The following is a 21838-nucleotide window of genomic DNA, read 5'->3' on the forward strand; positions in this document are numbered from 1 at the left end:
TATTTGTGAGGATAAAGGGAGTTAGCCTGAGATATATTGGAGGATGTGTATTTGATGGATAATACTGAAAAAGAAGTTGTATGCCACCCCCCACTCTCTGTTGAGCCGCAGTAATATGACAGGGGGTTCCATGAGCTCCCCCCGGGGTCTGTGCTCCTTTGGAGAATTGAGACAGGGTGGAGACTGTCGTAGCTTTAAGAAATATGGTGTATTCACCTATGTACACCTTCAGTCTGCATGGAGGGAGTCCAGATCTTACAGCAAGGTCCTTTCAAGAGGGATTTGTTCCCCCACGGCAGTGCAGCCTTTTGTCATGTTATTGCCTCTCTCCCAGGTGAGCCGCTGGCTTGGAAAGAAAGCTTAGCCTGTACTTTTCCACTGGCCTGCAATCTTCCCTTCAGTACCCCCCAAATAACCAAAATCCTACCATTTATTAATTTATTACAAGTTGAAATCTAACCACTCACGTCGTGCTTCAACATACAGTGGTACCTCGGGTTACAAACACTTCGGGTTACAGACTCCACTAACCCAGAAGTAGTACCTCGGGTTAAGAACTTTACCTCAGGAGGAGAACAGAAATTGCGCGCCGGTGGCACAGCGGCAATGGGAGGCCCCATTAGCTAAAGTGGTACCTCAGGTTAAGAACGGTTTCAGGTTAAGAATGGACCTCCAGAACGAATTAAGTTCATAACCAGAGGTACCACTGTACTACGCTTCCCTGCTGCACCGCAATGGTTCCCCTGCACAGCAGCTCAGCAACTAAGAAGTAGCAACATTTCTTACCACTACTTAAGAATGCAAAAGTCATTGGTTGCATTCCACAGTGCTTATTTTCTTCTTATGTCAACTGAAAGTACGCTCATCTCAGTGGCAGTTCAAGGCTTTGCTAGAAGGCTAGCACCAACCCTCCTGCAAATGTTCAGCGGCGGAATTAAGCCGTAGCTGCCTTGTTCCCATTAAAGGCGCAGCTGATTGAGATGTCCTGATGCATAGATCAATGCGGTGTGCTCGGTGCCATGTGCCTGACAGCTTTCCTGCCTCTGTGGTAGCGAAGGTAACTAAACGAATTAATCAAAGGCCTCATTAAATAGCAAAGGCTTACAGTCTCCCCCGGGGATCATCAGATGTAGACTGAGAGAGAGAGAAAGAAAGAAAGGTTCCTTGCTGGGAATTCCTTGACAACAGTTTTGATGGGAAATGAGTAACAAATTGAATGTAGAATAACAGTGTTTCTGAGCCACTCAGGAAATCTGTATGACTGATCAGGCCACATAATCCGCTCCGGAATCCAGCTAGTGGAGTGGATTCTTAGAAAAACTCTGATTTGATTTCATTTTATTTTCCGAAGTACTGCTTAAAATATACTGGAGAGCAGATTCAAGCCAGCTTCAAGGCTGCTCAAGATTCGCAAGTCCTATCAACAGATGCCTGAATCTATTGCACTGTGAAGTCATTTACCGTATTTTTCGCTCTATAAGACACACCAGACCACAAGACGCACCTAGGTTTTGGAGGAGGAAAACAAGAAAAAAAATATTTTGAATCTCAGAAGCCAGAACAGCAAGAGCAATCCCTCTTGCTGTTCTGGCTTCTGGGATAGCTGCGCAGCCTGCATCTGCTCTATAAGACGCACACACATTTCCCCTTACTTTTTTATAGAGCAAAAAATATGGTAACTAAAAGTGGTCAGTACTTCCGCAGGAGTATACCGTAATTCCTAACGTGCTGTATGAAAAGTCATGCTAACGGAACAGGCTTCAGACCTTGCAATGTCCCTACAAAAGATCTGGGATGTGGATCCTGTTGTTCAGTGATTGGTCTCCTTCACTTGCATAATTATTGGTGGTGGTTGGGAACCACCCATGGCTGCAGAAAGAGAGGGAGGTCCTCTCACTGTAGTGAGGGGGGGTTTTGGTGAAGGGGCTGGGCAAGGGGCACGTATCATTGCCGGATTGAGGCAAGGCACACGCTGGTTTGTGAGACTGGCAGCCAGATCTGCTCTTCACTCTCAGCGGGCTATTAATACAGCAAAGCTTATGGCTGGGCAACATCCTAGCTGCAAACAACAAAGGAATCCCAGGAGCAATGGCAGAGCAGTTCTGCAAATTAGTTTCCGTATGCTTGAGGTGTTGTGCCTGCAGAAATAGGCACAATGACAGGCTAACCGCATCTGAATGCAGGATGAAGTGTCTGTCTTTACTAATTGGCTTTGGTTCATTTTATCCTGATCTTGAAACATTTCTATCTGTCTGAATTCTGGCAGGAATCTATTCTTCCATTGCATTTTCTAAAAGTACCTTTGTTCTTTAAATACATATGTCAGGGGCTCAGGAGCAGGAGCACTGGGGAGAGAGGAAATGGAGAGCGAAGGGGAAGAATCCGAGGGCAGCGTAGGGGAGTATGACAGTGGCCCGAGAGATTCCATGAGCTTCTCCAGCCAATCAGAAGATTCCCAGAAGGGGGCGCCGATGGTCAGGGCAAGGGGGGTCCCAGGGGGGACGCACCAGAAACAAGGAGCCAGAGGGGAACCCCAAAGCAGCAGTGGGGGATCGGGACCAGTTTCCCCACCAGAGCGTAGTGGGGGGGAAGAGTCACATGTGTCAGGGCCAGCGTCTCCTCCAGCGGGGAGAGAAAGTGAGTCAGGGCTGACCACGCCTCCAACGGAGGGGAGGTCAGTTGCAGCTAGCCCCCCCAGAGGGGGAAGCAGTGACAGCAGCAGCAGTGAAACGGTCAGGAGAAAAGTTACCGGCTGGGCGCGCGCGCCAAGTTCAAATGTACAGGCGCGGGGAACAGCAGGAGACCCGGATGGGGAACCAGCTCCTAAAGCCCGCCGGAGGGAGGGGGAAGGCTCAGGGGACTCAGCGTCAGAAGAGTCTAGAAAGGGCGAGACCCCAACGGCCAGGCGGAACCAGAGGCGGAAGGAACAGAGGAAGAGGTGGACTAAGGCGAGAGTCTTAAATTGGTGTCTGGGGGGAGGAGACTCAGACGGAGCATCAGCGGTCTGACAGTTGAGACGTAGAGCTGCGCGCTGTGGCTCTGGAAGTGAAACTGAACTTCAATAAAGACTTTTGTACTTAACAACGAAGCAGCGTTGGTCCTTTGTGAGCTGGGACCTCGGGCGGCTCTGACAACATATATATCTATATCTATCCATCTATATATCCCTGTCTAAATGTCTAATTATGTACTGTATATAGAATTGAAATTTTAGTTGTAGCACCGAAATCATTTTTATAAGGTGCAAAAGGGACTGGAGAGGTAAAATAATTTAGGGCTATTTCCAAATTTTTCTGGCACTCCAGCTTCCTCATCGTACTAGCCATGCCTTTTCTGACTGACACTTTCTGCCTGATTTCATTTAATCTATGCCCACCCCCACGCCCGCTGCCACCCAAGACTGCATCAACAATAACGTTAGAAACTACAGTAGTTGAAATCACTTGTGTTGCATGATCCCTCCATGACATTTCTCTGCAACTTTCTCACCCCCAAGGATGCTCAAATAAAGAGAGAGGGCAAGAGAATTGTTCAGACCCATTAGCTGATTCGAGAAGCAAACATTTAAAACCCAGCTCTTCCTACCACTGCACAGCGAATGAAATCCCTGTTTCGAATGCTAGTCAAGCAGATTGTGCCACAGGTGATTAGGGTGTGTTGAAATTTTCAACTTCTAAATTCCAAAAATGAGGGGTGCTAAAAAGTTGTAACATGACTTGGGAATTCAAAAGATATTATTTAGTTTTGCTTGGTAAGTAAAACATGTGCAAAATTGCATAAAAAGCATTACAAATTATTGCCAAGTACTTGCAATTGTAGTACAGTGGTACCTTGGATTAAGAACTTAATTCATTCCAGAGGTCCGTTCTTAATCTGGAACTGTTCTTAACCTGAAGCACCACTTTAGCTAATGGGGCCTCCCACTGCTGCCGCACCGCTGCTGCATGATTTCTGTTCTCATCCTGAAGCAAAGTTCTTAACCCGAGGTACTATTTCTGGGTTAGCGGAGTCTGTAACCTGAAGCGTATGTAACCTGAGGTACCACTGTAATAGTTGTTGTTGTTATGGCATTACCTGACATACTCAGAAGGTAAAATTAAAATTATTTCGTTTTTTCGAAAGCAGTTTATGTGCTTCTTCATCAAACAAAGACTTGCCAAGCTAACGGTTGTCCAATCACAAAAACAATAGCAGATTTGAATTCCTCATGCCTACAAACATATTTTTAAGACCCCTCACTGAAGAAACTAGAAACAGGAGAACTTGAGGTTGGGCATTTCTTCTCTGCATTCCACCCCATATTTATACTTTCCAGATTGTAAATACAACTGAACGATTAATTTAAGGTGTAACAAATCTTGAGCAGATGCACAGAATTAAATGCAAATGCATAGCAGACCTTTTCCGCTATGAAAATACAGGTTGTACAGTTGTTGTTGACAAGACAGTTTGATACATCTGAGTTTGTTCCATCTTGGAACTATGGTCACGGCATAAATCTACCTCTCTGTGGGTGACTTGTATCCAGTTCTGTAGTGTCTGGGCCTTTGCCAAAGAAGTCGTATACTGTACCTGAATTTTATAGGAACCACTCCTTCTAACAGTGAACTATAGCTGCTGAGTTGCCTGCAGAACAGAGAAAATAAGAGGGGAGTTTCAGTGATCAGGGATCGATTGTCCCAGTCTCCGTATTGAGATTTTTCTTCTTCCTACAGTGCTTCTCATTGTAAAACTCGAGGAGGGATGGGCACATGACTGCCTAGGTCTTCATGGATGCTTTCCTCACTCATTTGCACATGACCCCATAGGCCACAACATATGGCCGCAGCATGTTCATCAGGCCATTCTAAGCAATGAAATTTCTCCCTTGAGCCACTGCACCATCTGATGATGCTTCCTGGCCGAATTCTCGGCGGTTCACCTGCTTTGCGCTATTGTGCTGCAGGAACATGGCATATGTAACAGCAAAAATCCCAGGGGGGGCCACCGAGAGAGGCCGGGGAAGGGGAAAGAGTCAGGATACAGAATCAGAGAACACCGATCGCTCTTGCTTTGCTCAAGTCTCCCCTTTTTGGTTCCTAAAACTTAAATGGACATTCTGGGCCTATTGGCAAACCGATCCTTCTCGCCCTTTGAGAGCTGGCAACCTTGAGGCTTGAATAAAAAGAAAAGCTGTGTGCGATACGCTAAATTAACTGCAAAAACCACCAGTATTTAGCTACTAACACACAGGCCCCACCAAAGCACCTCGATTCAACATTACTCTAAATGCTCTTGTGCTTCTCTCCCCTCTGCTTATTGTGCAAACCCCATGCTGAAATTTGCAGTCTGGTTTATCTTCATTTAACATGAAGCATGGAGCGGGAATGGGTGGTGAAATATACTCAGAGTTGATAGTGGATTTCATGCTCTTTATTCAGCTCATAGCGGTGAGGAGGAATGGAAGTTCCCCCAGAATGTCTGCTTTATATACATTATTTACACAATAGGCCCCACGTGATTGGCTAATTCTGGGATTCACCTGTAGGCCAATCTGGTTGCAGATTCACTTCCACCTGGAGCTGGATTGGGTGGCTCCTGTGGACCAATCAGACTGCTGCATTCTGAATCCTATTGTTCTAGGACCAATCAGACTGCTGCATTCTGAATCCTATTGTTCTAGGACCAATCAGACTGCTGCATTCTGAATCCTATTGTTCTAGGACCAATCAGACTGCTGCCTTTTGGATCCTTTTCAACTCAGTACATAACAGGTGGCAACCCAGGGAACATGTTTAACTGGAAGTGTCCAGGGCAGCGAGGGGCAGTGAGGGGCTGGAGAGAAGCTTCTCTGGATTCTCTAGACATTCTCTGCATTCCCACTGAGACTGGAACTCAAAATGCACATTTGCTCTGAAATTCTATATTGAACTGCAGAGATCGAGCATCTACGGTACCTGTCCCTTTGTCTTGCGTGTGGTTAGGAGCAGGGCTGGAGGTGAAGAGGGGGCAGCACAAATAATATGGTGGAATGGAGTGGAATGAGCAGTGGCCTGACTGCCTGCTGCATCCAAGGCAAATGCACGTCACCGTAGACAGTACCCTGGCAGTCCTAAATGGGAATTGCAAGAATATTGTTTGGATGATTCATTCAGTTCCCCACTGGCTCCACCAGGCTTCTGTTCAGTTAGCTCACAGGCCTGGACAAGAATCCCAAGAATGTTCCTGTGTTTCTAATATCTCAAAATATTTTTATTTTTATTTTAAAAAGCCAACTCCTTAAGGAGCAGTGACCTTTCAGACAGGCTTTGAACAGAATCCAAATGCAAGGGAATTAAAACTGGGGTCAGGGGAAAAACTCCTCTTGTTCCAGGGCAACCAGGTCATTTGGATCCAGCAGCAGAATGGTGTGTCCTGGCCGCACACAGTAAAATGATACTAATGGGTCAGATGTCAAGACAGTTGTTATTTAGGCAGACTTTAGGAAATGTGTGCATTTGGCAAGGTTGTACTTTTCCTCCATTCACTTATTCAGTAGGATCAACAGCTAAAATCTAGCTATAGATACCCAGACACTGAGATCCAGCGCCGAGGGTCTTCTGGCGGTTCCCTCGCTGCGAGAAGCCAAGTTACAGGGAACTAGGCAGAGGGCCTTCTCGGTAGTGGCACCCGCCCTGTGGAACGCCCTCCCACCACATGTCAAAGAGAGAAACAACTACCACACTTTTAGAAGACATCTGAAGGCAGCCCTTTTCAGGGAAGCTTTTAATGTTTAATAGGTTTTTGTATTTTAATATTCTGTTGGAAGCCGCCCAGAGTGTCTGGGGAAACCCAGCCAGGTGGGCGGGGTATAAATTAATAATAATAATAATAATAATAATAATAATAATAATAATAATAATTTGAGATAACTGCATTGCAGGGCGTTGGACTAGACGACTCTTGGAGTTCCTTCCAGCTCTACAATTCTGTGATTCCAAGCGATGAGCATGCATATGCTATGACATTAACCACTTGCAATTTTGTAGAGGAGAGCTCAGGAGCTACTAGGATTAATGCACATCAGTGAACTTTACAGTGAAATACGTTACAGCTCTCTAATATCATAATGTTGTAGGTAGCGGGGCCTCCATCCCATCAAGTAGCATGCAATATTTATAGGAAGTTTTTAATTCTTTATCTTCGCTTTGACTTGACACACACGCCCTCTCTCATCCTTTCTCTTTTCAGCATGTAATAGAAAATACAGAGCTATATATAATTCAGGAATGCCTCTTGATGCATAAAGGGTTATGATTTATGAATCATTTCAGGTTAAGGAAAGATAAAGAAGTGCTCCCCAAAGGACAGGAGACACGGCAGAGCCAGGGCCCCCAAAGGTTGATGCATTCTTGGTTACATCTTTCTGCATTTTCTAGTAGCTGCTACAGCAGCGCAGCCTGTGCGAAGGGGCTGACTGGCTGTAAATTATATGGATGATGTCATTAATAATAGGCGAAAGAAATGAGGTTGCAGAGAGCAGAAAACTCTCGAGCAAAATGAACACATGCCCCACAGTATCAAATCCAATCCCTTGGCTAGGAATGGGCTGTTGGATCAATCCATCAACCTCTGATGGATTATTTAGAAGGATTGGGTCTGGCATCCCTTTTGCTGTGCTTGTGCGCCAGTATCCATACATAGCAGAGTTGTATCTCAACGCAGCTCCTTCCTTCAGGGTTGAAGGCGCATGTCCAAAGAACAGTTCCCACAGAAAATGTCCTTGCATAGAAAAAAGAACCTCAGCCTTCTGCTGCTTTTTGAAACTTCTCCTCTGTTATTCTCTTGTTTCTGGAACAAATGATTCTCTCTCACACAGAGAGAGAGAACAATGTCCAACATGGGCAACTTGTGGCCTTCAAACCAATTTTATGCATGGGAAACCAGGGGTAGAAGGGGGTGGCAGAAAGAGAGAGAAATTTGTTGTTGTTTAGTTGTGTCCGACTCTTCATGACCCCATGGACCAGAGCACGCCAGGCACTCCTGTCTTCCACTGCCTCCCGCAGTTTGGTCAAACTCATGCTGGTACCTTCGAGAACACTATCCAACCATCTCGTCCTCTGTCGTCCCCTTCTCCTTGTGCCCTCCATCTTTCCCAACATCAGGTTCTTTTCCAGGGAGTCTTCTTTTCTCATGAGGTGGCCAAAGTATTGGAGCCTCAGCTTCAGGATCTGTCCTTCCAGTGAGCGCTCAGGGCTGATTTCCTTCAGAATGGAGAGGTTTGATCTTCTTGGGGGAAATAAAGAAAAGGGGTTGCCCAGGAGAAGGAGAGAAGCAGGCTGGTGCCCACTTTGGGTTTCAACCCCGACCACTTTGGGTTTTGGCTCCACCCACCACTGGTATGTGGCCCTCAACAGATTACCCTTGGGGAAATGTGGCCCTCGACAGAAAAAGGTTTCCCACCCCTCCTCCAGGCCTTATTGTGCATCTTCGTTGGTGCAAGAGACACTTCTCTACGGACTGCGGACTGGATGCTACATGGGCTGGGTGTATGGTGGAAGTTGCCTTATACCATATCAGACTGTTTGCCAGTCTAGGCCAGTATTGCCTGCTCAGACTGGCAGCAGATCTCCAGGATCTTAGAGAGAGATCTATGGCACCATCTGCTGCCTAAGCTTTTTTAGCTGGAGATACCAAGGATTGGACCTGGGAGCTTCTGTGGGCAGCACATGTGCTTCAGCACTAAGCTATGGTCCCTCTCCCCATGTTCAGCCACATGATCAGTGCCAATGTCATGCATTGTGGCTGTATCATTCTCATTCAGTCATATAGAATTGCACTGTTTCTCCTAATGGAGAACAGGAAGATTGTGCAGAAGTGATAGGAATTATTTGCAGCTGTCTTGACTGCCGAAGATATAGGGCAGGTCCTGGTGCCTAATTTTTTATGAAGGGAGAGTGGAGGATAGTTCTAGGCCCTGTTAACAAATAGTACCGTTATTAATATTATCACTCTGTTCTGACTTGCTCAGACCACACCTGGAATACTGTGGCCAGTTCTGAGCACCACAATTTAAGAAGGATATTGACAAACTGGAACGTGTGCAGAGGAAGGCAACTAGGGTGATCAAGGGTCTAGAAGCCAAGCCTTATGAGGAACGGTTGAAGGAGCTGGGTATGTTTAGCCTGGGGAAGAGGTGACTGAGAGGAGAGATGGTAGCCATCTTCAAATATCTCAAGGGCTCTCACACGGAAGATGGAGCAAGCTTGTTTTCTTCTGCTCTGGAGGGTAGGGCTCGAACCAATGGAGTCAAGTTACAAGAAAGGAGATTCCAAGTTAAACACCAGGAAGAACTTTCTAACAGTAAGAGCTGTTTGGCAGTGGGGCAGATTTCCTCAGGAAATGGGGGACCCTACTTCATGAAGGTTTTTGAGCAGAAGTTGGATGGTCATCGGTCATGGATGTTTTAAGTTGAGATTCCTGCATTGCAGAGGGCTAAACTAGAAAAAAGCAGAGACATCACCTTGCCAACAAAGGTCTGTATAGTAAAAGCTATGGTTTTCCCAGTAGTGATGTACGGAAGTGAGAGCTGGACCATAAAGAAGGCTGATCGCTGAAGAACTGATGCTTTTGAATTGTGGTGCTGGAGGAGACTCTTGAGAGTCCCACAGACTGCAAGAAGATCAAACCTCTCCATTCTTAAGGAAATCAGCCCTGAGTGCTCACTGGAAGGACAGATCCTGAAGCTGAGGCTCCAGTACTTTGGCCACCTCATGAGAAGAAAAGACTCCCTGGAAAAGACCCTGATGTTGGGAAAGATGGAGGGCACAAGGAGAAGGGAACGACAGAGAACTAGATCGTTGGACAGTGTTCTCGAAGCTACCAGCATGAGTTTGACCAAACTGCAGGAAGCAGTGGAAGACAGGAGTGCCTGGCGTGCTCTGGTCCATGGGGTCACGAAGAGTCGGACACGACTAAATGACTAAACAACAACAAACTAGATGACCCTTTGATTAAAACCAAACTAGGTCCATTTAGTGAGTGGTGTAACCTGAGGAGGGAGGCCTGGTCGAGGGAGAATTGCATGGCCACATAAAGAGACCTGGGGGGGACTCATTCATCACCACCCCACCAAGCCTGAGATTTCCCACCCCTGTCCTATAACCTATTTTGCTTTATCTGCAGAGATTCCCAGCTCTGCCTCCCAGATTTACCTAGGTATGTGCAGGATGAGCCTTACATTATGCATTGTGTCTCTTTTTCCTCCTGTCATGGGTGATCTCTTTTTTTAAATCATTAATTCAGCTTTTCCTTCTGTGCTTGAATTGCCCTGGGCTGGCTCAGCCTGCATTAGAATGCCCTTTTCAGCTGATGCCAGAACAGGCTTCGCTGAGGAGGACAAAGAATTTGGAGAGCTCTTAAAGGGAAAGGGAGATTGAGGAGACAAGAGGGAGAGAAAGGGCACATCATCACTGTGGAGTTTGAAGCCAAGGATTATTGTGGAATTCACTGAATGTGCAGGTTTGTGCTGCACTGGCTGGCTGGCTGATGAAACAGCAGCATGGAAGAGGAGTTGTCTTATTATGAAGCTGTGGAGCTGAGAACAGAGATGTGGAAGCCTGTTGTGAATGTGGGAGTGGCAAGCATCTGATCCGGGTGTGCCAATATAACGTGGTACAGCCCTGGACTGGTTGGGTGCAGAGAAATGGTGGGAGGAACCAGCTGGGGAACCCCCAAGGGAAGAAGGCTCAGAGCTCAGGGAGTGGTAGTGAGACGACAATGAGTGGTCAGAGGGAGAAGACTGGGAGGAGGAAGGGTCAGAAGCTGAACAGGTAACAGGGCTTAGTGAGCTGGGAGAGACTGTGACAGAGAGTAGTCCAGAATCAGAGGCAGAAGCTGAAGCAGGAGAGGAGAGAGGCCAAGAGGCGGAGATGAGTCCGGCTAGTGAAGAGGCATGGGTGTCTCCCCCTCCTGCTGCAACAAGATCCCCTCCCCCCCCTTGCCTGGGGTGTGAGAAGAGGGGTATTACGCCGTGCTCCTTCTGGGGTAGTTTGTCCACCTTTGGTCCTCACCCTAAGGCGGTTGGATGGCTCCTTGTACGCCTCCTGGCAACTCCTCCAGCCAAGCTGGTGCCAAATGTATTGCTCTGCTTTCCTTTGGACCACATCAGCGAGGCCAAGAAGGAGGTCTTGTTGTCCAGGCAGCCCAGGACCTCCATACACACTGCCCAGGGTTGCGCCCCAGGGGAGGTGACTTTGGTGCTGCAAATGCAGCGGTTTGACTTCACCCCTGAAGGCGCACTCCATTGTCTCTTGAGACAGATGGATGCCAGCAACAATGCCCCTCTCCCCCTGCCCCGCAGCTTGTAGAATCAATGGACCCCACAACCCCAACCTCCCCCCCCCAATTATTATTATTATCAGTAGTAGTAGTAGTAGTAGTACCCCGCCCATCTGGCTGGGTTTCTCCAGCCACTCTGGGTGGCTTCCAACAAAGATTAAAAATACATTAAAATGTCACACATCAAAAACTTCCCTGAATGTCTTCTAAATGTCAGGTAGTTGTTTATCTCTTTGACATCTGATGGGAGGGCGTTCCACAGGGCAGGCGCCACTACCGAGAAGGCCCTCTACCTGGTTCCCTGTAGACTTAGCTTCTATCACTGAGGGAACCGCCAGAAGGCCCTCAGCGCTCGACCTCAGCGTCCGGGCAGATCGATGGGGGTGGAGGCGGAAAAAGACAAAAAGAAAGTCAAGTGCTTTGGAGAAAAGGGGCAGGTGGATAAAGCCATCTCTCAAAACAGTGTTTCCACCTAGTATGCACACACATACAAAGCCTGTCCTGTAGCGCAAAGAATGGGCTGGAGGAAGAAAGAAATGTTATTTGGGTAAACAGTGAATTGAAAGGGGCAGGCGCTGCATACAGAAAGTAAATGCAAACAGCGTAACAATGCTCCCATCATGCCGGCCTGCCAGCTGGGAGTATGTTTAGTCTCATCTGTCCCAGAACTAAGAAGCCTTGTGGAATCCTGCTGGCCTCACTGAATAAGCATGAGGACAGCCTGAGCATGCATTAAAACACACAGACAGACAGACAGACAGACACAGCCCTTTGGCATGGGAGGGAGCAGGAAGCACTCTTATTTGTGCTTGACAAAGGCCCCGCTGCAGTCCTTGGCAAAGCTGCCCCTGTGGCAACATCCTCTGTGCCTGAGAGCTGGTGGCCCTTAGAGCTGCAGGCTGGCTCTGGGAGACAAGCAGCGCATTGTGCCGCGTCTGTTTTAAATGCGTGGACGGGGCACACCTTTCTGTTCCTTCGCTCGCTGCTCCGCTTCCATTTAGGTCTCTGAGAAAGCAGGACTATCTGCAGAGCATTCCACGCAGCCCACTGTGAAGCTCTGAGGACGTTCAGCAGGACTGGAAGAAATAAAAAGGCCTCTCTTTCTCCTCTCTGCCTCCAATTCCCCGTTTCTCTTCTTCTGTTTGTCTGAGGCTCCCTGGGAAGGGATCAGAGGCTGGGCTTTTTCTGAAAGGCTGCCGAGGGGCCTGCCTTTTATGCCAATAAATGTTTTATCATCGTTAAGCTTCAAAGGCATTAGCAGTGGGTTCTGTTAACATTTGGCGAAATGAAAGAGAGCAGGAGTCGGAGGGAGGGGGGAGCGGTGGGCTGCCTTTGTGCCCTAGATGGGAGGCTTCCTTTGATTGTCAGGGGGGGCTCCTCCCCGGGGGGGGCAGATCTGAGTGTTTTTTCCGCTTTATTCCTTCTGCCTAGGAAATCATGTCAGAAAGAGCAGGGTAGCTTTCTTTCGCTCCTTTCCTCTTCGTTAAGAACATGGGAAGGAAACTGCCTTCTACTGAGTCAGCCCACTGGTCCATTAGTCCATTAATGTCTGCACTGACTGGCAGCAGTTCTCAAAGTCTTCAGGCAGGGGTCTATCCCAGCCCTGACTGGAGATGCCAGGGATTGAACCATGGACCTTCTGCATGCAAAGCAGGTGCTCTACAGCTGAACTATGGCATTTCTCTTTTATGCCTTGTTTTGCATTCCTTGATAGCTATAAAGGTAAAGGGACCCCTGACCATTAGGTCCAGTCGTGAACGACTCTGGGGTTGAGGCGCTCATCTCGCTTTATTGGTCGAGGGAGCCGGCGTACAGCTTCCAGGTCATGTGGCCAGCATGACTAACCTTGATAGCTATAAGGGGCCCTAAATGGCCGCCTGGTGTTCTTCACACAGCCCACTCTGAGATTTGGGCACAATGGCCAGTATAATACAGCTCCTTACATTTCTAAAAATCTAGGGGCATGGACATCACTCTTCCTCATTTTACATGGCATACATGAAGACCCATTGTGTAGCCCAGGCATAGGCAAACTTGGCCCTCCAGATGTTTTGGGACTACAACTCCCGCCATCCCTAGCTAACAGGACCAGTGGTCAGGGATGATGGGAGTTGTAGTCCCAAAACATCTGGAGGGCTGAGTTTGCCTATACCTGGTGTAGCCTCTCCTGACAGCATTCATGTTTCAGTTCTCCTTGGAGATTCAATGTTCTCCATCTTCTTATAACTCAGATGGGCCTGCTTTTATTCTGTTTCTTCATCTTTTAGAATTCCTCATCCTTCCATGCCAATTCTCTGATGTTTTTGTGCGTGTGTGTGTGTGTGTGTGCGCGCGCGCGCTCACACTTAAAAATATAAAAATGAAAGTAATCAGAAAGTAATACAGACAACCTTGCCCAATGCAGACAGGGCATCATTTCATATTTCAGCTGCTAGAGGCCGGGTTCTCCAGTAGGTTTAATTGGATAAATTGATTACAAGAAAAGAGATCCCAGCTAAACATCTAGAATAACTTTCTGATCGTAAGAGCTGTTCGACAGTAGAACACACTGCCTTGGAAGGCGGTGGATGCTCCTTCCTTGGAGATTTTTTAAGTAGAGGTTGGGTGGGCATGGGTCATGGATGCTTCAGCTGCCATTCATTCATTGTAGAGGGTTGGGCTAGATGACCCTCGGGTCCCTTCCCACTCTACAGTTCTATGATTTTATCTTCTATGTAGGTAAGCATGAGGCTTTATCAGAGTCCAAGGACATATTTCAGCCAGGCAGGAACATTCAAGTGAAGAAGGGTCATGATGGGGGTAGCCTGGGGAGAGTTTTGACTGAAGGCCCAATAGAGAGGTTGTAGGGAGTAATGGAAGAAAGGACATGAGCAGCGTTTTTGAAATTATGCGTGGTGGAACTGGATAGCGGAAGCCATTTACTTCCCCTCTCAAAACACCGGATCATCCTGCAAAACCAAGCGGCAGGCTGGTGATTCAGGACAGACGAAAAGGAAAGCGCTTCTTTGCACAACGCAGAATTCACTTAGGGAACCAAAATGTGACGATGGGACCTGCTGGCTTAAATTGCTTTAAAAGATGGTTAGACACATTCATGGATAATGAGTCTATCAACAGTTATCCTCCTTGCTGGCTTAATGGATGCTCCCAGTTTAGAGGCATTATGTCACCAGATTCTGGTGGCTAGTAATGGTGAAGGACAATTTCCTTTCTGCCTGCTTGTGAGCTCCCAGAAGCATCTGATCGGCTGCTGTGGGAAAGAGGTTGTTGGACCAAGTTGACCCTTAGTCAGATCCAGCAGCCCTCTTCCTTATAGTCTTACAAACACAGCGACATTCTTTTCTAACTTGGGACGTGACTGGATGCAAACAGGAGTTAAGAGCCCCTGAGGAATTCACAGGACTCATAATTGACATCCTGAGGCTTCACCTCCCAGCAGATTATATATTGGTCTAAGGAAAATAAATAAAACTCATGTAGAGAAACAAAACAGAAAAGCCATTCCACCTTGCCCAGAGGAGGTGACGCTGTTAATTATTTGCTTTAAAATAAAATAAAAATAAAAACAGGATACTAATTGCTACTCTTCCCTAGATCTCTGCTGATTTCATAAAAATTATTCATGCACCTCAACAAGAGGAGTTTCTATGGAAACCGAGAAACTGAACTTTCATTAGGAAACCTACCAAAAAAAAAAAATGCCCAGCTAAAAATGTAAATTGCCCTTTCGCGGGAGGATATATGAATATCCTTCTTTCTCTCCCCAACCCCCTTTCCATTCTGCATCGTGGGCAGATCCCAGCTGGACTCTTACATGGCAACAACATGAAGGCATTGTTTACTGCTTGCCAGACTCTGTGGGGATATGTAAAATTCTGCCAGAGCTCAGCATCTCTCAAGGGGTGGGTTCTTCAGGGAAACAAAGTGTTCAGTGCTATATGTCATACCAGCTTTAGGGAGTCAAAAATACAGAGCTGTAAAAAATGGAAAAAGAGACTGTAATCCTTCAGCCCAGTCCTGAGACCCAGAAAGCTATCAGCATTTTTATACCCTGAGCTGCTTCCACAATGGGCATTTACTGCAGAATAACAGGGCATCTGAGCAATGCCATGAACGAAACACCCCATGTTTTTTCTTCCATTCATCATTGAGGTGGATAGGTTCTGAGCTCAGAAAACCCAGTGGTTTGTTTTATAAGAACACACACACACACACAATGGAACAGCTGGATGATTTCCCCAGGTGTAGATGACTTCTTGCGCAGCTATTCTGTCCAGCTGTGGTCTAGCTTTTTCCTAAATTGATCTAGCCATTTCAGCTCTTATCTCCACAACCTTTCCCTTTCCAAATTGCATGCCTTTATATCCCTTTCTGTTATCTCCACCCCACCCCCCTTAAAATGAAGTGGGGCAGCAGGATCACACACGAAACACACACACAACCTGGAAACTGTAGTTTGAGGTTCCTGGGAATTGTAGTTCTGTGAGGGATAAACTACAGCTCTCTAGACGCATTTTTTTGGAGGGAGCACTTTAAATGTACGGTATGTACACAGCCATAATCCCCCTGGGAAAGGATTTTGTCCCCCAGTGCCACACCACTATTCCAAGCAGTTGTTTCTTTCCTAGTTCCAGTCAGCAGGAAGGCCGGGCTGGTTTCACTAAGTCCTGAATGCAAAAAGGAGGAGGGGACAGATTGCAGGGGTGAAACTGTGGGAGACAGGAGGGTTTGGGACTCCTTGCCACTTTATCCCTGTATATGGTATCCCCCTCTTTTCTTTTTCTTTTACCAAAAGTACACAGAAGTATGATAAACAGAAAAGAAGTTGGGGGGGGGGAGAAGAAAAACATAGCAGGCAGTTTCTAAATAAATGATAAACTGAGCATAGGTATCGTATATGTCCTCCTTTTGCCATCTATTTACCTAAAAAGTTTTACAAATTTACATTTCCTTGTGCTTTATTATGCCGACACATTATGGCTGCACTACATTTCCAGTTACCAGCTGCAACTGGAAAAAAGGTACCCACCCTGGAGGACTAGATAATAAAAATATGGGGTATAGTTTAAAATGGCACCACTTTTTTAAAGTGGCACATCCTGCCCTGCCACTGTGTTTGAAGAAGCAGGCCTGCCACCAGGATGTACGGTGTGATGGATTGGATCAGACTTCCCCAACCCGGTGCTCTCCAAATGTTTTATCCTGCAACTCCCAACAGCCCCAGACAGCATGTCCAATGGCCAGGGGGGGTGTGTGTGTGTGTGATGGTCCAAAACATCTGGATGGTTGGAGCAGGATGCTGTTGGAGGATGAGCAAGATGACTCTGCAGAAGGCAACTTCCTATTTTCCTGTCTGGTTCCCTAACCGGACACACTACTGAACGGCTTGGTTTTATTATGCGCTAACACCGAGTTGCTTTTCCTTGACAGGGGCTGGTGCTGAACAGGCTCGGGCGGAGAAACTTGGCTCAGAAGGTTCTGCAGGACGCAGTCCAGGTACAGAGCACCAGCCACAAAGCCTGGAACAGCCTTGGAGAAGTGCTTCATGCTCAGGGGAAAAACGAAGCAGCTGTGGAGTGCTTCCTGACGGCTCTGGACCTCGAATCCAGCAGCCCCGTCGTGCCGTTCACGGTCATCCCCAGGGAACTGTGATGGCGTAGAATTTCTTCCATGCACATGCGTTCCGTGGAGGTAGTTCCAACAGCACACATATCAAATAAGCAATTTGTTTACAGTGCAATAAATATATATATACGTGGCTCCTTTTGTTAACCTAGAATTCAGAAACCTTTACCCAAGGAAGTGGCTCTATTTCAGGGATAATGCGTTTTCCCAACATGCAGATTGCAATATATATTATTGTTGGTGGGGAAATGTGATTATTTTTCTGGCTGCTGGGGCTGCTGCAATTTGCAGTGCTGCCTTGAACTTCCCTTCACCCAAAAACACGGGCCATCCAGAATGCATGGCAGTGCCGCAGGCGCTTGTATACTCTCCTGTCCTTTCTTCAGATTGCAAAAATGGAACATTTGATGGCAGATTGGGGAGTGGGGAGTGTATGTCACATGCCTGGCAGGTTACAATTTCCTTGGCTGAATCAGCTTGGTGGGTTTTGCAAGCCTAACATAATGCGGTTCTGCGCATATTGTTGGCACCTATTGGATAGTGTCTGTGACATTGCTGATGAGCAATACAAGGCCTTTCCCAAGTCTGCATCATGCTGTCATCTTTACACCACCCCTAAGCAAGAAAAATTGCATGAGCTGTAAAACTAACTAGTATGAAGACTCAGGGTTTGTGTGGGTGGGGGAACCTTGCCAGTTCACTCTTGGCATAAGACTTCTGGGTTGCTTTACTCAGAAAATGGGAAAGTACTTCTGCAAATCCTGGAGTTTTCCCAACCTGACTGATACCTCCTCCCTGTGCATGGGTGGATGCTGGTGTTTTCACTACATAAGCCAGAGATGGCCTGGTGGACCAAATCTTTTATCTCCTACCACCCCGCCAGCCAACTTTGACAGCTGGGCGGGGCCACCCACTTGTCAATCACCTGATGTCCCAGTGGCGTTCGGCTGACAAGTGGGCAGTCCCTCTGCCTGTCAGAGTTGACCTGCAGGGTGGAAGGAGGGGTCTGCTTCGCTGGCGTTTTCCCCCAGAGGGAACATTATGGAGAAGCAGCACCCAGCAGGATTGAACCCCAGTAATGTCACCAGTTGACATATAGGTGTGGTTTGGGGGGGGGATGGCCTCGGAGGGAGAAATGGACCCCTCCCTACCACGCTGGGGGGGACAAGATCAGCCAAGCCTCTGGAGGTTTCCTATTCCTGACACAAACAATGGCATTGGGAATAGAGGGGGTGATAGTTTCAGTAATGTTTAGGACTGCGGACTTGTTCGTGGCTTTGCTCCTCTCGCTTTAATAGCAATTTTCCTGACACACTAAAATGTGAAGCCTTTCCCCATCAACAGCACCCTGAAAGGAAGGACTTCTTCTTCTCTTTATGTCTGTCAGACTGTAGTTTACATGACCTGACCATATTCTTGCATTGAAGGGGCTTGGTCTAGACAACCTTCCAGCTCTACAATTCTAGGATTCTACATGGCCCTGCTCCACAGCACCAGCTGCCTTTCTTCCAGATATCAATGCCATCTAAACAAATGGACTAGGCCCAAGCACAGCTTTTATTTTCCAAGGATGTCTGATGGATTGTGAAGAGGCCTATTTTTAAAAAATAGGACATGGAGGGGGCACCATACCCCAACTGCCCATCTCCCCCTCAAAACCAAGATTTGTTCCGTTCTGAATGTATGCAATTTTCTAAAGGAATTTATCACATTCTGCAGGTACACAGAACCAAAGAGTTGGAAGGCCGTTTAATCCAACCCCCTGTGCTCAGTGGAGGAGGTTGTAACTACTGCAACACCCCTGATGGATGGCCATCCAGCCTTTGCTTAAACACTGACAGCGAAGGAGAGCCCATCACCTCCTGAGGCAGAATCTGTTCTACACTCAAACAGCTCATAAGAACATAAGACTGTTGGATCAGGCCAATGACCCACCTAGTCCAGCATCTCGTTCTGTTACTGTAAGGAAAGGTTCTTCCGCCATTTAGCTGACTTTCCCATTCATTTGTTCTAGTTCTTCCCTCTGGAGAACAAGTCTGCTCCATCCTTCAGTGACAGTCCTTTAATTATTTGGAGGCAGCTATTGTCATGTCTCCCTTTAACCTTGTTTTCTCTAAACATACCCAGCTCTTTCCATCGTTGCTCACAGAACTTAAGTTTCCAAAACCAATTGTCATCCTAGGTTAGAAGTGTTCCGGTTTGTCAATCTCTTCCTTAAAATATGGCGCCCGGAACTCCTCCAGCTTTTCAACAAAGCCTCCAGATTGAGGTTACACGAAGATATACACACATAGGAAGAGAAATAAAACGGGTTCGCTTTGGCTGCTTACTCTGAAAGAAGCCCATAGGCCTTAATAGGGTTACTCAAGGGACTGCGCTGTCAAAGCACACAGACATTAGGCGCCTCTGTGCTAATGGCATCGAGCCGCAAGACTGAATTTTGGATATCAAAACCAAGGGCCTTTGTCAGTTCACGTTTTCCCTGTTGTTAATATTTGATTCTGTTTTAGATATTTGTTGCAAGGAAAAATACCTGATCATATAATTTGACCAAGCTTTGTTGTTTTAGTGATTATACTTTAGATAACATTTATGTTTTTAGGATAGGTAGGTATAATATATATGTCTGTGTTTTACTTTGATGCTGTACATCATAGGACTGTTATCCATCCATCTCTTTCTGTGGCATTAGGCAGCCATAATTAAGCACTTTGGTAATCTGTTGACTTCACTGGGAGACGTAAGCATGGGGCTAAGTTCCTTCATTGAAATCAAAACTGTCAAAACATACTGTATCATACCCCTATGTGGTGGTGGTGGTTTTAATGAGCATATAAAGTGTTAAATATGTTTACTCATGGAAGTTGTTCTATATCTGCATTGTTGCCTTAAATCAGGGATGGGGAACCTGTGACCCTCTAGATCAGGCAAAGGCAACCTTCGGCCCTCCAGATGTTTTGGCCTACAAGTCCCATGATCCCTAGCTAACAGGACAGGTGGTCAGGGATGATGGGAGTTGTAGTCCAAAACACCTGGAGGGCCGAAGGTTGTCTATGCCTGCTCTAGATGTTATCATCCAAGAGCATTGTCCATGCTAGTTGGTGCTGATGAGAGTCCCTGCCTTAAATTATTGCACTGCGGCCTAGCAGAGGGAGAAGATGCAGCAGGCGGAAAAGGCAGAATTGGCCAGAACGAGCACTGTTGCAACCAGGCTGGAGGCAGCTCCATTTGGCAGAGCTCTAAAGCCTCAGTAGGGCCTTTCATCCAGCCCAGTAATAATAATTATTATTATTATTATTATTATTATTATTATTATTATTATTAATACCGCCCTCCCCAGCCGAAGCCGGGCGCAGAGCGGCTAACAACAGTAAAAATATCACAGTTTACATAAAATCACAATCAATTAATTGAAATACATTCTAAAATCAATTCATTCTAAAACCAATTCATTCTAAAATCAATTCAGAATCAAATTAATAGCAACCATTGGGCTAGAGTTCTATGAAGATTACAGAAGGAGGGGGTCAGGCTGCGCCTTGGCCAAAGGCCTGGTGGAACAGCTCTGTCTTGCAGGCCTTGCGGAAAGATGTCAAGTCCCGCAGGGCCCTAGTACACACGGCGGGGCACAGAGAGGGGCAGGGACATGAGGGTGCTGTTTTGGGAAGCAGCAGCGCATTTCTTACAATGTCGAGTGATGTCCTAAGAGCACTTCATGTGCATTCAGTAGCTGGGCTACTAAAGTCAAGTGAGCATCACTGAGGAGTAACATAGATGTTCAGCTGCTGTCGGGGAGGGATGTTTGTCAGCAACAGGGAGCAGGTGCGACACATTGAGGGCAAAACAAAAAATCTCCCGCAACCTTCTGTGAGCCCATTGCAGGGTGTTACAGTAACCCATGTAGTCTGGCAACATCTAAAGCAGGGTTTCCCAAACTGGGGTCCCCAGCTGTTTTTGGACTACAAGTCCCATCATCCCTAGCTACCAGGACCACTGTTCAGGGATGATGGGAATTGTAGTCCAAAAACAGCGGGAGACCCAAGTTTTTGGGAAACTATGATCTAGAGCAAGGATGGCTAACACTGGGCCTGGAAGGCCTGATGCATCACCCCAAGCAAGTTTTTTTCTCCCCTCCCCCTCCCCCTCTCCAACACCCAATAGAATTTGGTGGAAGCTAAAATATATATTGTGCGCTGTGGGTTAAACCACAGAGCCTAGGATTTGCCAATCAGAAGGTCGGCAGTTTGAATCCCCGCGACGGGGTGAGCTCCCATTGCTTGGTCCCTGCTCCTGCCAACCTAGCAGTTCGAAAGCACATCAAAGTGCAAGTAGATAAATAGGTACCGTTCTGGCAGGAAGGTAAACAGCGTTTCCGTGCGCTGCTCTGGTTTGCCAGAAGCGGCTTAGTCATGCTGGCCACATGACCCGGAAGCTGTACGCCGGCTCCCTCAGCCAATAAAGCGAGATGAGCGCCGCAACCCCAGAGTCGGTCACGACTGGACCTAATAATGGTCAGGGGTCCCTTTACCTTTACCTTAAAATATATTGTTTAATGTAGACACAGTGATGGGGGCAGCAGAAAGGCTTAAGCCTTTCCACCTAGACCAGTGCCCAGATGGCGATGGCGATTGCCCCTCCCTGGGCATCCGATCAGTCGCCAGGTGCCTCAGCTGATTTGCATGGATCACCCCAGGAGGGGAGCTGTGTGGCACCTCTTGTGTACCTCATGTGCATGAGCATGCACACAAGAGAGAGAGCGTGTATGCAAGACCGTGGGGTGACACTCACTTTTGCCACACTCATCATTGGCATGCGTCCCCCAGGAGATTAGCCAAGGGGAAATGTGTCCCTCTGGCCAAAAGGTTAGCTACCCCCAGTCTAAAGGATGGCAGGTTCCCCAGCCCTGATCTAGAAA

At 47.1% G+C, this 21838-nt stretch overlaps 1 protein-coding gene and 1 long non-coding RNA gene across 2 annotated transcripts in view; one reads left to right on the forward strand and one right to left on the reverse strand.

Moving 5' to 3' along the window:
• TTC7A (tetratricopeptide repeat domain 7A) overlaps positions 1–17057 on the forward strand; it is a 185034-nt gene extending 167977 nt beyond the window's left edge. The window contains exon 20 of the mRNA XM_083605066.1: positions 16729–17057. Within this exon, the coding sequence (XP_083461192.1) occupies positions 16729–16950 (222 nt within the window). The 3' untranslated portion in view covers positions 16951–17057. The remainder of the gene's footprint in view (positions 1–16728) is intronic.
• On the reverse strand, positions 11706–21105 carry LOC310758899. The gene is made up of 3 exons (XR_014546074.1): positions 19956–21105; positions 13144–13426; positions 11706–13004 (listed from the first exon to the last, which is right to left on the reverse strand). It is a non-coding gene; the product is annotated as an uncharacterized lncRNA (long non-coding RNA).
• Between the last annotated feature and the right edge of the window lie 733 nt (positions 21106–21838).

Source organism: Podarcis filfolensis (genome assembly GCF_964270895.1).
Source record: "Podarcis filfolensis genome assembly, chromosome: 3".
Taxonomy (NCBI): Eukaryota; Metazoa; Chordata; class Lepidosauria; order Squamata; family Lacertidae; genus Podarcis; species Podarcis filfolensis.